General features: G+C 53.5%; 1 protein-coding gene across 1 annotated transcript; it reads right to left on the reverse strand.

Annotated features, from left to right (window-relative positions):
• LOC306759172 (uncharacterized protein) lies at positions 1-15808 on the reverse strand. The gene is made up of 3 exons (XM_079244708.1): positions 15616-15808; positions 8282-8851; positions 1-358 (listed from the first exon to the last, which is right to left on the reverse strand). The coding sequence occupies exons 1-3, from the start codon at positions 15785-15787 to the stop codon at positions 201-203; spliced, it is 900 nt and encodes a 299-aa protein (XP_079100834.1). The 5' UTR covers positions 15788-15808; the 3' UTR covers positions 1-200.
• Between the last annotated feature and the right edge of the window lie 1529 nt (positions 15809-17337).

The raw sequence follows: 17337 nt of genomic DNA on the forward strand, positions 1-17337 counted from the left end.
TGGTTTCTGGTCTACACTGGAGCCTGCTGGCTTCTGGTCTACCCTGGACCCTGCTGGTTTCTGGTCTACACTGGACCCCGCTGGCTTCTGGTCTACACTGGACCCCGCTGGCTTCTGGTCTACCCTGGACCCTGCTGGCTTCTGGTCTACACTGGACCCCGCTGGTTTCTGGTCTACCCTGGACCCTGCTGGTTTCTGGTCTACACTGGAGCCTGCTGGCTTCTGGTCTCCTCCTGCTCCTCTTTGATCGGTGGAGGTTCTGCTTCTCCTTGGTCCACCATGGAGCTTGGGTCCTGCTTCCAGAGCTGCTGGTGAGCGAGAGCAGCCTCCTCTTCAGGGACGTATTGCTGAGGCAGGTCTGAAAGGACAACGGGACGACAGCCGGTTAGGAATGCAGAGAGCGGACATAAAGAGGCGGTACGGCGTCCTGCAGAACCCAGCCGGCTTCTGGTCGGTCCTTCTCTCTGTGGTATCGCTTCATTTGGGGGACGGCTCATTCACCATCAAATCCATTCATTCTCTGCGGTTAAATGATGTTTTTTTTTTATTTCAGAAACAATTATTCCAAATGAAATCATTCTGAATTAAAGTATTCTCCTCTGAGTTTACAAGGAAATAATGATTCCAAGCGGAGTTTCACATAGAAAACACGTTTAACTCTGCTTTAAACGGGGACTTGGCTCTGATTGGACGCCGGGCGGACGCGACGTACTCACGTCGAGCGGAAATCAACAAACTGCACTTCCTGGTCCTTTTCAGTCCTAACCACACAATAAAAACCACTTTGCTTCAATTTTAATCATATTTTTGAAGTAGCAGCTCGACTCGGGTATAATTTCACCGTTTCCAGCAGCGACGTGTGCGTCATCGTGACAGGACGAAGTCGCGAGGACGTGCAGAACGATCGGAATTATCTCGTAGCGTAACGTTTACATCATGGAGGAATTACTGAGATGGGATTTAAAACGGGAATAAAGCATTCCTTCAGAATTAAGTGTCTTCATTGTCATTTTTAATGTGTTTAAAGTTAATTTAACTTTTATTCTGAAATAAAAATTGGATGGAAACGTATTGTGTTGTTACACGTGTCGAGTTAATTATGCTTCGTTAATGTTTAAAAACGATTATTTTTCATCAGAATGAAATGACAGAAATGCAGCTGTAAAGTGTGACAGGAAGCTAAAAGACACGCAGCCACCCGGACACTGTAGGGGTGCCCAAGTCCGGTCCTGGAGGTCTACCATCCTGCTGTTTTTAGGTGCAACCCTGCTCCAACACACCTGAATCACATAAGTGTCTTGTTAGCAGGCCTCTGCAGAGCAGAACGACATGAAGAAGAGTTCAGCTGTTTGACTATGCTGGGCTGGACAGGGGCTGCATCTAAAGGTTGCAGGATGGTAGATCTCCAGGACTGCAGTCAGAACTTCAGCCGCCAAAATAAAAGCCTATTGGAGTATCTAAAGTTAGAAGAGAATCAAGGCAACAGATGTCCAACTATGGACAGAGTATCATCAGTAACCACCGTCAGATGAGATATTCCATTCCACTGCAGGGAGCCTTTATAACAGAGGGGGCTTCTTCTGAGACAGTCTCCATTGTCCCACACTACGTCTACGCCAGTCTGTGGAATAAAATCGTCTCTTCTGCCTGTTTCTGTGTCCTCTGTGGCATCATAGTGTAAAATATTCCACAACAGCCTCCATGCCGGCAAACTTTTTATTTTATATCAGATGTTCCAAATGTAAATTATATTGTCTGAATGGATCCGTATGAAGATAAAGTCTGGATTTCTTTATTTTAAGGAACGTGATACGAGTTAAACTGCACTCAGAAAATGTGACGCATCAGACATATTTCTTCAGCAGCAGCAGTTAGTCGCACGCTGATAAACTCTCTCAGATGCTGAACTGAAGACATTGTTGCTGAAACTCTCACAAACAAACAAACGGCTAGAGGCAGCTGCGACACGCTGCTGCTGCGACTAGAGGCAGCTGCGACATGCTGCGACTAGAGGCTGCTGTGACATGCTGCGACTAGAGGCTGCTGCGACATAGTGCGACTAGAGGCTGCTGTGACATGCTGCGACTAGAGGCTGCTGCGACATAGTGCGACTAGAGGCTGCTGCGACATAGTGCGACTAGAGGTTGCTGCAACATGCGACTAGAGGCAGCTGCGACATGCTGCTGCTGCGACTAGAGGCAGCTGCGACATGCTGCGACTAGAGGCTGCTGTGACATGCTGCGACTAGAGGCTGCTGCGACATGCTGCGACTAGAGGCTGCTGCGACATAGTGCGACTAGAGGTTGCTGCAACATGCGACTAGAGGCAGCTGCGACATGCTGCTGCTGCGACTAGAGGCTGCTGCGACATGCTGCTGCTGCGACATGCTGCTGCTGCGACTAGAGGCTGCTGCGACTAGAGGCTGCTGCGACATGCTGCGACTAGAGGCAGCTGAGACATGCTGCTGCTGTGACTAGAGGCTGCTGCGACATGCTGCGACTAGAGGCAGCTGAGACATGCTGCTGCTGCGACTAGAGGCTGCTGCGACATGCTGCTGCTGCGATTGGAGGCTGCTGCGACGAGAGGCAGCTGCAACATGCTGCTGCTGCGACGAGAGGCAGCTGCAACATGCTGCTGCTGCGACGAGAGGCAGCTGCGACATGCTGCTGCTGCGACATGCTGCTGCTGCGACTAGAGGCTGCTGCGACTAGAGGCTGCTGCGACATGCTGCGACTAGAGGCAGCTGCGACATGCTGCGACGAGAGGCAGCTGCGACATGCTGCTGCTGCGACTAGAGGCTGCTGCGACTAGAGGCAGCTGCGACATGCTGCTGCTGCGACTAGAGGCAGCTGCGACATGCTGCTGCTGCGACTAGAGGCAGCTGCGACATGCTGCTGCTGCGACTAGAGGCAGCTGCGACATGCTGCTGCTGCGACTAGAGGTTGCTGCAACATGCGACTAGAGGCTGCTGCGACATGCTGCGACTAGAGGCAGCTGCGACATGCTGCGACTAGAGGCAGCTGCAACATGCTGCTGCTGCGACGAGAGGCAGCTGCAACATGCTGCTGCTGCGACGAGAGGCAGCTGCGACATGCTGCTGCTGCGACATGCTGCTGCTGCGACTAGAGGCTGCTGCGACTAGAGGCTGCTGCGACATGCTGCGACGAGAGGCAGCTGCGACATGCTGCTGCTGCGACTAGAGGCTGCTGCGACTAGAGGCAGCTGCGACATGCTGCTGCTGCGACTAGAGGCAGCTGCGACATGCTGCTGCTGCGACTAGAGGCAGCTGCGACATGCTGCTGCTGCGACTAGAGGCAGCTGCGACATGCTGCTGCTGCGACTAGAGGTTGCTGCAACATGCGACTAGAGGCTGCTGCGACATGCTGCGACTAGAGGCAGCTGCGACATGCTGCGACTAGAGGCAGCTGCGACATGCTGCGACTAGAGGCTGCTGTGACATGCTGCGACTAGAGGCTGCTGCGACATGCTGCGACTAGAGGCTGCTGCGACATAGTGCGACTAGAGGTTGCTGCAACATGCGACTAGAGGCAGCTGCGACATGCTGCTGCTGCGACTAGAGGCTGCTGCGACATGCTGCTGCTGCGACATGCTGCTGCTGCGACATGCTGCTGCTGCGACTAGAGGCTGCTGCGACATGCTGCTGCTGCGACATGCTGCTGCTGCGACTAGAGGCTGCTGCGACATGCTGCGACTAGAGGCAGCTGAGACATGCTGCTGCTGTGACTAGAGGCTGCTGCGACATGCTGGTGCTGCGACATGCTGCTGCTGCTGCGATTGGAGGCTGCTGTGACTAGAGGCTGCTGCGACATGCTGCTGCTGCGACATGCTGCTGCTGCGATTGGAGGCTGCTGTGACATGCTGCTGCTGCGACGAGAGGCAGCTGCGACATGCTGCTGCTGCGACGAGAGGCAGCTGCGACATGCTGCTGCTGCGACGAGAGGCAGCTGCGACATGCTGCTGCTGCGACGAGAGGCAGCTGCGACTAGAGGCAGCTGCGACACGCTGCTGCTGCGACTAGAGGCAGCTGCGACATGCTGCTGCTGCGACTAGAGGCTGCTGCGACTAGAGGCAGCTGCGACATGCTGCAGCTGCGACTAGAGGCAGCTGCGACATGCTGCGACTAGAGGCTGCTGCGACATGCTGCGACTAGAGGCTGCTGCGACATGCTGCGACTAGAGGCTGCTGCGACATGCTGCGACTAGAGGCAGCTGCGACATGCTGCGACTAGAGGCAGCTGCGACATGCTGCTGCTGCAACTAGAGGCTTCTGCGACATGCTGCTGCTGCGACTAGAGGCTGCTGCGACATGCTGCGACTAGAGGCTGCTGCGACATGCTGCGACTAGAGGCAGCTGCGACATGCTGCGACTAGAGGCAGCTGCGACATGCTGCTTCTTCGACTACACGCTGCTGCGACTAGAGGCAGCTACGACATGCTGCTGCGACTAGAGGCTGCTGCGACATGCTGCTGCTGCGACATGCTGCTGCTGCGACTAGAGGTTGCTGCGACATGCTGCGACTAGAGGCTGCTGCGACATGCTGCGACATGAGGCTGCTGCGACATAGTGTGACTAGAGGTTGCTGCGACATGCTGCGACTAGAGGCTGCTGAGACATGCTGCTGCTGCAACTAGAGGCTTCTGCGACATGCTGCTTCTGTGACTACACGCTGCTGCGACTAGAGGCTGCTGCGACATGCTGCTGCTGCGACTAGAGGCTGCTACGACTACACGCTGCTGCAACTAGAGGCGGCTGCGACATGCTGCTGCTGCGACTAGAGGCTGCTGCAACATGCTGCTGCTGCTGCGACATGCTGCTACTGCGACTAGACGCTGCTGCTGTGACTAGAGGCTGCTGCGACTAGACGCTGCTGCTGCGACATGCTGCTGCTGCGACATGCTGCTGCGACTAGAGGCTGCTGCGACATGCTGTGACTAGAGGCTGCTGCGACTACACGCTACTGCGACTAGAGGCGGCTGCGACTACACGCTGCTGCGATTAGAGGCGGCTGCGACTACACGCTGCTGCGATTAGAGGCTGCTGCGACTAGAGGCGGCTGCGACTACACGCTGCTGCGACTAGAGGCGGCTGCGACTACACGCTACTGCGACTAGAGGCGGCTGCGACTACACGCTACTGCGACTAGAGGCGGCTGCGACTACACGCTACTGCGACTAGAGGCGGCTGCGACTACACGCTGCTGTGACTAGAGGCTGCTGCGACTAGACGCGGCTGTGACTAGAGGCTGCTGCGACTAGACGCGGCTGCGACTAGAGGCTGCTGCGACTAGACGCGGCTGCGACTAGAGGCTGCTGCGACTAGACGCTGCTGCGACTAGAGGCGGCTGCGACTACACGCTGCTGCGACTAGACGCTGCTGCGACTAGACGCGGCTGCGACTAGAGGCTGCTGCGACTAGAGGCGGCTGCGACTAGAGGCGGCTCCGACTACACGCTGCTGCGACTAGAGGCGGCTGCGACTACACGCTGCTGTGACTAGAGGCGGCTGCGACTACACGCTGCTGTGACTAGAGGCGGCTGCGACTACACGCTGCTGTGACTAGAGGCGGCTGCGACTACACGCTGCTGTAACTAGAGGCGGCTGCGACTACACGCTACTGCGACTAGAGGCGGCTGCAACTACACGCGGCTGCGACTAGAGGCTGCTGCAACTACACGCGGCTGCGACTAGAGGCGGCTGCGACTACACGCGGCTGCGACTAGAGGCTGCTGCGACTACACGCGGCTGCGACTAGAGGCTGCTGCGACTACACGCGGCTGCGACTACACGCTGCTGCGACTAGAGGCTGCTGCGACTAGACGCGGCTGCGACTAGAGGCTGCTGCGACTAGAGGCGGCTCCGACTACACGCTGCTGCGACTAGAGGCGGCTGCGACTACACGCTGCTGTGACTAGAGGCGGCTGCGACTACACGCTGCTGTGACTAGAGGCGGCTGCGACTACACGCTGCTGTGACTAGAGGCGGCTGCGACTACACGCTGCTGTAACTAGAGGCGGCTGCGACTACACGCTACTGCGACTAGAGGCGGCTGCAACTACACGCGGCTGCGACTAGAGGCTGCTGCAACTACACGCGGCTGCGACTAGAGGCGGCTGCGACTACACGCGGCTGCGACTAGAGGCTGCTGCGACTACACGCGGCTGCGACTAGAGGCTGCTGCGACTACACGCGGCTGCGACTACACGCTGCTGCGACTAGAGGCGGCTGCGACTACACGCTGCTGTGACTAGAGGCGGCTGCGACTACACGCTGCTGCGACTAGAGGCGGCTGCGACTACACGCTGCTGCGACTAGAGGCGGCTGCGACTACACGCTGCTGTGACTAGAGGCGGCTGCGACTACACGCTGCTGTGACTAGAGGCGGCTGCGACTACACGCTACTGCGACTAGAGGCGGCTGCAACTACACGCGGCTGCGACTAGAGGCTGCTGCAACTACACGCGGCTGCGACTAGAGGCGGCTGCAACTACACGCGGCTGCGACTAGAGGCTGCTGTGACTAGAGGCGGCTGCGACTACACGCTGCTGTAACTAGAGGCGGCTGCGACTACACGCTACTGCGACTAGAGGCGGCTGCAACTACACACGGCTGCGACTAGAGGCTGCTGCAACTACACGCGGCTGCGACTAGAGGCGGCTGCGACTACACGCTACTGCGACTAGAGGCGGCTGCGACTACACGCGGCTGCGACTAGAGGCTGCTGCAACTACACGCGGCTGCGACTAGAGGCGGCTGCGACTACACGCTACTGCGACTAGAGGCGGCTGCGACTACACGCGGCTGCGACTAGAGGCTGCTGCGACTACACGCGGCTGCGACTAGAGGCTGCTGCGACTACACGCGGCTGCGACTAGAGGCGGCTGCGACTACACGCGGCTGCGACTAGAGGCGGCTGCGACTACACGCGGCTGCGACTAGAGGCTGCTGCGACTACACGCGGCTGCGACTACACGCGGCTGCGACTAGAGGCGGCTGCGACTACACGCGGCTGCGACTACACGCGGCTGCGACTACACGCGGCTGCGACTAGAGGCGGCTGCGACTACACGCGGCTGCGACTAGAGGCTGCTGCGACTACACGCGGCTGCGACTACACGCTGCTGCGGCCCATGAAAAGCGGGCGGAGCCTTTACGACCTTACTTGTAGGTTTCTAAAGACTCCTGAAGTGAAAGGCACATCAGAGTCCTGCAACGGGTCGGGTACCCAACAAGAAAACCACACGAATGCCGACTTGTGATAAAATTATATTGGGTATGGGTTTGTAGGGTTTTTATTTTGTGCGAGCGGATGAGAATGATTTTGTTTTCCTTCTTTTTATTTTGTGGGGATCTTCTGCTATTAAACAAATGTTTAAATGACTGTTTTTGGCTTTTTTTTTCTTAATTTTAACTAAAGATCTTGAGAAAGAATCACATCAAATACTTAGAAATGCAATGAAGAGAGGGACCGGTGGGGTGTTCACAATTACATCATGTGTATTAAAATGTGTATAAATATGCAGGGTTAAACTGCGATGAGTCGGATTGGGTCCGGATTTGACAGGAAATGGGTCGGGTTTGTTGATCAACTTAACAGGTTTGGGCGGATGCAGGTCGTTAAAATTAGACCCGTGCAGAACTCTGCTGCACATTCAACCGGGGCACCATTCCTTCCTGTCCTGAAAGTCCAGTTATACAGTTCCAGCGCTGTCTGCAAAACTCCATGAAGTAGTTTTTTCTGCTCACTACTTCCATAAAATAATTGGTCCATTCTTACTTACGGTACCCACTTTATTTTCTTGACAGGCACACCGGCCGAAGGTTACGCAACCCACCAGGGAATCCTCCTGAACCTCGCAGTGGACCACTCCAGCACTGACAGGCCGCGCCATGTCATCTGAATGTATAGCAGGGGGGAGGGGGATCGATCATATGACTTTTCTTGTGGATGGTGAGTTTGCCGCTTTGGGTGAAACTTTTACCGCAGACCTTGCAGGAGAACGGCCTCTCACCGGTGTGCGTTCTGATGTGGGCAGGTAGATACCGACTCTGAGAGAAGCATTTCCCACAGATCTTGCAGGCGTAGGGTTTCTCTCCTGCGTGCATTCTGATATGAAAAGTCAAGTTCATACGCTGGGTATAACTTTTACCACATATTTTACAGGAATATGGCTTCAGGCCGGTGTGGGTCCTCATGTGGACCAACAAGTTACTGTGTGCTGTGAAACGTCTACCGCAGACCTCGCAGGGAAACGGTCTCTCACCTGTGTGAAGTCTTTGATGTCTCATCATGTTGTATTTGTGTGAAAAGGTTTTTCCACAAACATCACAGCTGGCAGACGTTTTCACTGTGTCAGTCTTCCAAGTCCCGCCTGCAGGAGAGGCTTTTGGTCTACACTGGTCCCTGCTGGCTTGTGGTCTACACTGGTCCCTGCTGGCTTGTGGTCTATACTGGTCCCTGCTGGCTTGTGGTCTACACTGGACCCCGCTGGCTCCTGGTCTACACTGGTCCCTGCTGGCTTGTGGTCTACACTGGTCCCTGCTGGCTTCTGGTCTACACTGGACCCCGCTGGCTCCTGGTCTACACTGGTCCCTGCTGGCTTCTGGTCTACCCTGGACCCTGTTCTCATGAGGAACAGCGATCATAAAGGTCTCGGTTTCCTCCTTCAGGACCAGCTGCTCCTCCTCTGCACTACTCCTGGTCTCCTCCTGCTCCTCTTTGATCGGTGGAGGTTCTGCTTCTCCTTGGTCCACCATGGAGCTTGGGTCCTGCTTCCAGAGCTGCTGGTGAGCGAGAGCAGCCTCCTCTTCAGGGACGTAATGCTGAGGCAGGTCTGAAAGGACAACGGGATGACAGCCGGTTAGGAATGCAGACGTGAGCGGCTCCGACTGACATCTCGGTGTGTAAATATGAATCATTATGAAACTTCAGCATTGTGGGAAGTTCTGACACTTTAGTCTGTGTTGATCATCAGTGCAGATCTTTAATAGCATAAACTGGGACAGATAGAAAACAGGAAATGATGTGTTCAAATGCAGGAGAAATTTATTCAGATGACACGTAAAGCAATGCAGCGCTGGGCTCCAGTTCCAGGGCTCAGACCTGATTAAACTCTCCCAAATCAGGATTATCAACGAAACAACATCAAATCCTGATGGAGTTGAAAAGAAAGAGAAGAGGATGCAGAGCGGGAGTCAGACAGAGGAGAAAGTGATGGAGATTTAAACCATTTCTACCAACTGTCGTCATGGGTAATGTGAGATCGCTAGCTAACAAAATGGACGAGCTCAAGATGCTAACAAGGTCTCAGAAAGAATACAGAGAGTGCAGTATTATGTGCTTCACCGAGACATGGCTGCACGAACACATCCCTGACTGTAATGTGTCTGTACCGGGCTTTAAAACGGTCCGTGCAGACCGCAGTAGACAACACAGCGGAAAGCTAAAGGGTGGTGGAATTGCAGTGCTGGTTAACCAGCGTTGGTGTCATCCTGGACATGTTACTGTCAAGGAGAAGATATGCACAAGGGACATGGAACTGTTAGCTGTGAGCTTCCGTCCATATTATTTACCCAGAGAGTTTACCTGTGTTATTCTGGTAGCGGTTTATATAATACCTGGTACCGCACCAGACACAGCCTGTGACGTCATCAGCTCCGTCGTTGCTCGGCTACAAACACAGCATCCAAACTCATTCATGGCGATCTCTGGAGACTTCAACAACATCTCCCTCTCTGCAACTCTACCAACATTCCAGCAGTTTGTCAGCTGCTCCACCAGAGAAAATAAGATGTTGGACTTATTTTATGCAAATATGAATAATGGATCCAGTTGTTCTGCCCTGCCTCCTTTAGGAAGATCTGACCATAATCTGGTTCTTCTCACCTCCACCTACAAGCCCATCGTTCAGCAGCAACCAGTCATCACAAAGACTATCAAAATCTGGTCTGCTGAAGCTGAAGATGCTCTTAGAGGAGGCTTTGAGGCTACAGACTGGAACGTCCTCTGTGAACCTCATGGAGACGACATCAACGCCATGAGTGAGTGTGTGACAGATTACATAAACTTCTGTCGGACAGCATCGTCCCAACAAGAACAGTGAGGTGCTTCCCCAATAACAAACCCTGGATCACCAGTGACCTGAAAAAGCTGCTGGACATAAAAAAGAAAGCCTTCAGGGATGGAGACAGGGAGTTATTGAGGGCAACACAAAAACAACTTAAAACCCAAACTAAGAAGTGCAAGGAGGACTACAGGAAGAAGTTAGAAAGTCAGCTCCAGCAGAATAACCTGAGGGATGTGTGGTCTGGAATGAAGAAGATCACCGGCTTCAAGTTAAAGGGGGACCAGCCTGATGGAGGTCTGGACAGAGCTAATGAGCTGAACATATTCTTCAACAGGTTCAGTTCACCCCCTACCTCCAGCCCAACAGACCACACACCCTCCATAAGCCCACTGCTTTCCTGTCACGCCTCCAATCTGTCACCCTGCAGCTCAGTCATGGACCAGAACACAGCTTCATCTCCCTCCACATCAGGACATCCTGAGACCTCCACCTTGTTTGTCTCCTGCAGTCAGGTTATGAAGCAACTTGAGAAACTGAACCAGAACAAGGCTGCAGGTCCAGATGGTGTCAGTCCCAGAGTTCTCAAGACCTGCTCAGAACAACTATGTCCGATTCTCCAGCACCTTTTCAACACCAGTCTGAGACTAAATAGAGTCCCAGTGCTGTGGAAAACCTCCTGCCTTGTTCCAGTGCCTAAAAAAACCCAACCAGCTGAACCAAGTGACTACAGACCAGTTGCCCTGACATCTCACATCATGAAAGTCCTGGAGAGACTCTTACTGGCTCACCTCAACAAGCAAGTAAACACCTTTCAGGACCCATTCCAGTTTGCATATCGTAATGGACTTGGGGTTGAAGATGCCATCATATACCTGCTCCAGAGAGCACACTCTCATCTGGACCATTCAGGCAGCACTCTGAGGGTCATGTTCTTTCATTTCTCAGTGCTTTTAATACTATTCAGCCTGCTTTGTTATGTGAGAAGCTCCATAAATTCCAGGTGGATACCTCCACAACCACCTGGATCTATGACTACCTCACAAACAGACCCCAGTTTGTGAGACTGAAAGGTTGTGTGTCTGAGATGGAGGTCAGCAGCACTGGTGCACCACAAGGAACTGTACTCTGGCCATTCCTCTTCACTCTGTACACCTCAGACTTCCAGTACAACTCTGAGTCCTGTCATCTGCAGAAATACTCTGATGACTCTGCAGTTGTGGGGTGTATCAGGGATGGACAAGAAGCAGAGTACAGAGAACTGGTCAGTCAGTTTGTTAAATGGTGCGGTGACAATCATCTTCATCTTCAGCCGCTTATCCGGGGTCTGGTCGCAGGGGCAGCAGCCAAAGCAGGAAAGCCCAGACTTCCCTCTCCCCAGCCACATTTGCCAACTCTGCGGGGGGATCCCGAGGCGTTCACAGGCCAGCCGAGAGATATAATCCCTCCAGCGTGTCCTGGGTCTTCCCCGGAGTCTCCTCCCAGAGGGACGTGCCTGGAACACCTCACCAGGGAGGTCCAGGAGGCATCCTGACCAGATGCCCGAGCCACCTCAACTGGTTCCTCTCGATGCGGAGGAGCAGCGGCTCTACTCTGATCTCCTCCCGGATGACCGAGCTCCTCACCCTATCTCTAAGGGTGAGCCCGGCCACCCTGCGGAGGAAACTCATTTCAGCCGCCTGTATACGAGATCTCCTTCTTTCGGTCACGACCCACAGCTCATGACCATAGGTGAGGGTAGGAACGTAGATCGACTGGTAAATCAAGAGCTTCGCCTTCTGGCTCAGCTCCTTCTTCACCACGACAGACCGGCGCAGAGTCCGTATTACTGCAGACGCCGCACCGATCCGTCTGTCCATCTCGCGCTCCATCCTTCCCTCACTCGTGAACAAGACCCCGAGATATTTAAACTCCTCCACTTGAGGCAGGACCTGACTCCCGACCTGGAGAGGACAATCCACCCTATTCCGGCTGAGGACCATGGTCTCAGATTTGGAGGTGCTGATTCTCATCCCAGCCGCTTCACACTCGGCTGCGAATCGCTCAAGCGAGAGCTGGAGATCACAACCAGATGAAACCAACAGGACCACGTCATATGCAAAAAGCAGGGACCCAATCCTGAGGCCACCAAGTCGGATCCCCTCAACACCTCGGCTGCGCCTAGAAATTCTGTCCATATAAGTTATGAACAGAATCGGTGATAAAGGGCAGCCTTGGCGGAGTCCAACCCTCACCGGAAATGAATCCGACTTACTACCGGCAATGTGGACCAAGCTCTGACACCTGTCGTACAGGGACCGGACAGCCCGTACAAGGGGGTCCGGTACCCCATACTCCCGGAGTACCCCCCACAGGAGCCCCTGGGGGACACGGTCGAACACCTTCTCCAGGTCCATAAAGAACATGTAGACTGGTTGGGCAAACCTCCTCTCCAGGACCCCTGAATAGACTTTACCAGGGAGGCTGAGGACTGTGATTCCCCTGTAATTGGAACACACCCTCCGGTCCCCCTTCTTAAAAAGGGGGACCACCACCCCAGTCTGCCAGTCCAGCGGTACTGTCCCCGATGTCCACGCGATGCTGCAGAGGCGTGTCAGCCAGTACAGCCCCACAGCATCCGGAGCCTTAAGGAACTCCGGGCGGATCTCATCCACCCCCGGGGCCTTGCCGCCAAGGAGCTTTTTGACCACCTCAGCGACTTCAGCCCCAGAGATAGGAGAGTCCACCCCTGAGTCTCCCAGCTCTGCTTCCTCATCGGAAGACATGTTGGTAGGATTGAGGAGGTCTTCGAAGTATTCCCTCCACCGACCCACAACGTCCCGAGTTGAGGTCAGCAGCTCCCTACCTCCACTGTACACAGTATTGATGGAGCACTGCTTCCCCCTCCTGAGCCGCCGGATGGTGGACCAGAATCTCCTCGAAGCCGTCCGGAAGTCTTTCTCCATGGCCTCGCCGACCTCCTCCCATGTCCGAGTTTTTGCCTCGGCGACAGCCGAAGCCGCATGCCGCTTAGCTTGTCGGTACCCATCAGCTGCCTCCAGAGTCCTACAGGCCAAGAAGACCCGATAGGACTCCTTCTTCAGCTTGACGGCATCCCTCACTGCTAGTGTCCACCAACGAGTCCTGGGATTACCGCCACGACAGGCATCAACGACCTTACAGCCACAGGTCCGGCCGGCCGCCTCAGCAATAGAGGCAATAGAGCAACACAGCCCATTCAGACTCAATGTCCCCCGCCTCACTCGGGACATGGTTGAAGCTCTGCTGAAGGTGGGAGTTGAAGCTCGCTCTGACGGGGGACTCAGCCAGACGTTCCCAGCAGAGCCTCACAACACGTTTGGGCCTGCCAGATCTGACCGGCTTCCTCCCCCACCACCTGAGCCAACTCACCACCAGGTGGTGATCAGTTGAAGCTCCGCCCCCCTCTTCACCCGAGTGTCCAAGGCATGTGGCCGCAGGTCCGACGATACGACTACAAAATCCATCATCGAACTGCGGCCCAGGGAATCCTGATGCCAGGTGTACATATGGACACTCTTATGTTGGAACATGGTGTTCGTTATGGACAATCCATGACGAGCACAGAAGTCCAATAACAAAACACCATTTGGGTTCAGAGGGGGGGGGACCATGCCTCCCAATCACTCCCCTCCAGGTCTCACTGTTACTGCCCACGTGAGCATTGAAGTCCCCCAGCAGAACAATGGAGTCCCCAGAAGGAGCACCCTCCAGCACTCCCTCCAAGGACCCCAGAAAGGGTGGGTACTCTGAACTGCTGTTCGGTGCATAAGCACAGACAACAGTCAGGACCCGTCCCCCCACCCGGAGGCGGAGGGAAACTACCCTTTCATCCACCGTGGTAAACCCCAACGTGCAGGCACCAAGCTGGGGGCTGATGAGAATGCCCACACCTGCTCGGCGCCTCCCACCATGAGCAACTCCAGAGTGGAAGAAGGTCCAGCCCCTCTCGAGGGTTCTGGTTCCAGAGCCCAAGCCATGCGTCGAGGTGAGTCCAACTATATCTAGTCAGAACCGCTCAACCTTGCGCACAAGCTCAGGCTCCTTCCCCACCAGAGAGGTGACGTTCCACGTCCCTAGAGCCAGCTTCTGCAGCCGGGGATCGGACCGCCAGGGTCCCCGCCTCTTGCTGCCGCCCAGCTCACACTGCACCCGACCCCTACGGCTCCTCCCGCAGATGGTGAGCCCACGGGAGGTGGGGCCCATGTAACCCTTTCGGGCTGAGCCTGACCGGAGCCCCATGGTAAAAGCCCGGCCACCAGACGCTCGCTCACGTACCCCACCTCCAGGCCTGGCTCCAGAGGGGGGTCCCGGTAACCCGCGTCCGGGCAAGGGAACATTTCTGCTCGAGTTTGTGTTTATCATAGGGGTCATGTGAATGTCATATTAAATAGCAGCAAAACAAAAGAGATGATTGTTGACTTCAGGAGGAAGAAGAATAAACAAAGCACTGTTTCCATCCTGGGAGAGGAGGTGGAGGTGGTGGAGGAATACAAGTATCTTGGAGTTCAGCTGGACAACAAACTGGACTGGAAATGCAACACTGACTACATCTACAAGAAAGGTCAGAGCAGACTGTACTTCTTAAGGAAGCTGAGATGGTTTAACGTCTGCACCAAGATGTTGCATATCTTCTAGAAGTCTGTTGTGGAGAGTGCAGTCAGCTTTGCAGCATCTGCTGGGGTAGTAGCATCAGAACCAGAGACTTGAAGAGAATCAACAAACTGATCCAGAAAGCTGCTTCTGTGCTTGGAGTAACTCTGGAGCCGCTGGAGCTGATTGTCCAAAGAAGAATGCTGCACAAGCTGATGAAGATGATGGAGGATTCTTCACACCCTCTCCACAACACAGTGATGAAACAACAAAGTGTGTTCAGTGAGAGGCTTCTTCAGGTCCGATGTAAGACTGAAAGATACAGAAGATCATTCCTGCCAGCAGCCATCAGCCTCCGGAACAAGACCTCCTCTAGTTATTATTATTATATACTACAATATTTCCCTTTGGGGATTAATAAAGTATTTTTCATTCCATTATGATGTAAATAAAACTGTAGAAACCTGAAGCTGTATGATATATATATATATATATATATATATATATATATATATATATATATATATATATATATATATATATATATATATATTATATAAATATACTGTTTAATTTCCCTGTTTATCTTCTTTTGTTTTTCTCTATAAATGAACTTATAAAAAAACATTCCTGATGATTGTTGGGAAATTTGCTTCTCTGAAGGACAGAAGGTCCAGATTTAAACATATAATATGTCACAAAATTCCTGTTATGTTCATTTATATAAACACCCTGATGTGGTGCTACAGAAGGAATAATGATCTGGTAGAAATGAAACAGATTGATCAGGCTGTTGAGGCGCGAGACGAGCAGCTCATCAGTAAACACTCTGCGTGTTTTATTCCCGCGTGGGAAAGAGGTGACCATGCTGAGGACGTTTTCCTCCATCCTCCATCAGACAGCTCAGAGCATCACCTTCATACCTATCGCCTCTAGGTGCGCGTGAGGTTTCCAGGTGACGTCCAGCAGTCTGCGCTGACGATCGATCTCTTCTTCGTACTGAACGATGGTTTTTTCAAACTCTGTGAATATTTCTTCAGCAGCAGCAGTTAGTCGCGCGCTGATAAACTCTCTCAGATGCTGAACTGAAGACATTGTTGCTGAAACTCGGAAACATTCAGCTGGAAACACCGAACCGAGGCGTCCTGATCGTTCCGGCAGAAACACCGCGCCGTGCTTTTAGTTCCGGTGGTGCAGTAACGCCTTCCACCGCGCGGGGGCGACAGCGCGCTTCTCCGTATGAAGACGACCTCTTAAAAATATGCGTTTAAATCTCAGTTTGTTGTCATGGAAACACGGTAACGTCAGAAATGGCGACTTTCTAACTTATAATGTAACCTTTAACACGGTCTGGATCATAAAAGTCTCAGTTTCCACGAACACAGAGGTTCATGGACCTCACACCTGTCGACAGATAATCTGCTCATTTCTAAACCAAAGCAGCGTCTTGTTTTAGTGAATTATAATTCAGCAGTTTTTTTGTTTCATTTGACTTGTTTCAGTCTGCAGCTTTCTGAGGGACTTTCCTTCCATGGGAGGTTTGAAGGCAGTCGCTGCGGTCAGTCCAGGACATAAACGACGTGGCGTGCAACAGCACCATGATGAATGGTTAAAGGGCGCGCGGCGTTCCAACACGGTGAAGTTCGGGTTTCACCGAAGGACTCGGTTTAGCAGCAACCTGAGAAACACACGAAGAAGTTTTGTCTTTAAAGACAGAAAAACAAATGTCTCCTGCTTCCTTCCTTACTGCTTTCTTGTTTCCTTCCTTCCTGCTTCCTTCCTGCCACCTTCCTGTTTCCTTCTTCCCTGCCTCCTGTTTCCTTCCTTCCTTCCTGCCTCCTTCCTTCCTTCCTGCTTCTTTCTTCCCGTTTCCTTCCTGCCTCCTTCCTTCCTTCCTGCTTCTTTCTTCCCGTTTCCTTCCTGCCTCCTTCCTTCCTTCCTGCTTCTTTCTTCCCGTTTCCTTCCTGCCTCCTTCCTTCCTGCTTCTTTCTTCCCGTTTCCTTCCTGCCTCCTTCCTTCTTTCTTCCCGTTTCCTTCCTGCCTCCTTCCTTCCTTCCTGCTTCTTTCTTCCCGTTTCCTTCCTGCCTCCTTCCTTCCTTCCTGCTTCTTTCTTCCCATTTCCTTCCTGCCTCCTTCCTTCCTTCCTGCTTCTTTCTTCCCGTTTCCTTCCTGCCTCCTTCCTTCCTTCCTGCTTCTTTCTTCCCGTTTCCTTCCTGCCTCCTTCCTTCCTTCCTGCTTCTTTCTTCCCGTTTCCTTCCTGCCTCCTTCCTTCCTTCCTGCTTCTTTCTTCCCGTTTCCTTCCTGCCTCCTTCCTTCCTTCCTGCTTCTTTCTTCCCGTTTCCTTCCTTCCTGCTTCCTTCCTTCTTCCCGAGCTTCTCATGAAGGCTCCGCACCGAGATGTTTTTCTGCAGTTATTCCGTCTACATTCATGTTTTTGCATTTAGATGTTGGACACTGGGATCCTAAACGCCGTCCATCCGTTATCGGAGCCGTCCGTCCAAACACCTCGTCTCCCGTCTGTCGGTGCAGACAACGAGAAGAGGAAGTTCTACCATCGTCTCTGCGCTGTGCTTCCATCCTACCTGCTCAGAGCTTCGTCTGGTCGCGGCGGCGAGTCAGGAGATCCAACCAGGGAAGGGAGACTG

Source organism: Telmatherina bonti, assembly GCF_933228915.1.
Source record: "Telmatherina bonti genome assembly, chromosome: 8".
NCBI classification, from domain to species: domain Eukaryota; kingdom Metazoa; phylum Chordata; class Actinopteri; order Atheriniformes; family Telmatherinidae; genus Telmatherina; species Telmatherina bonti.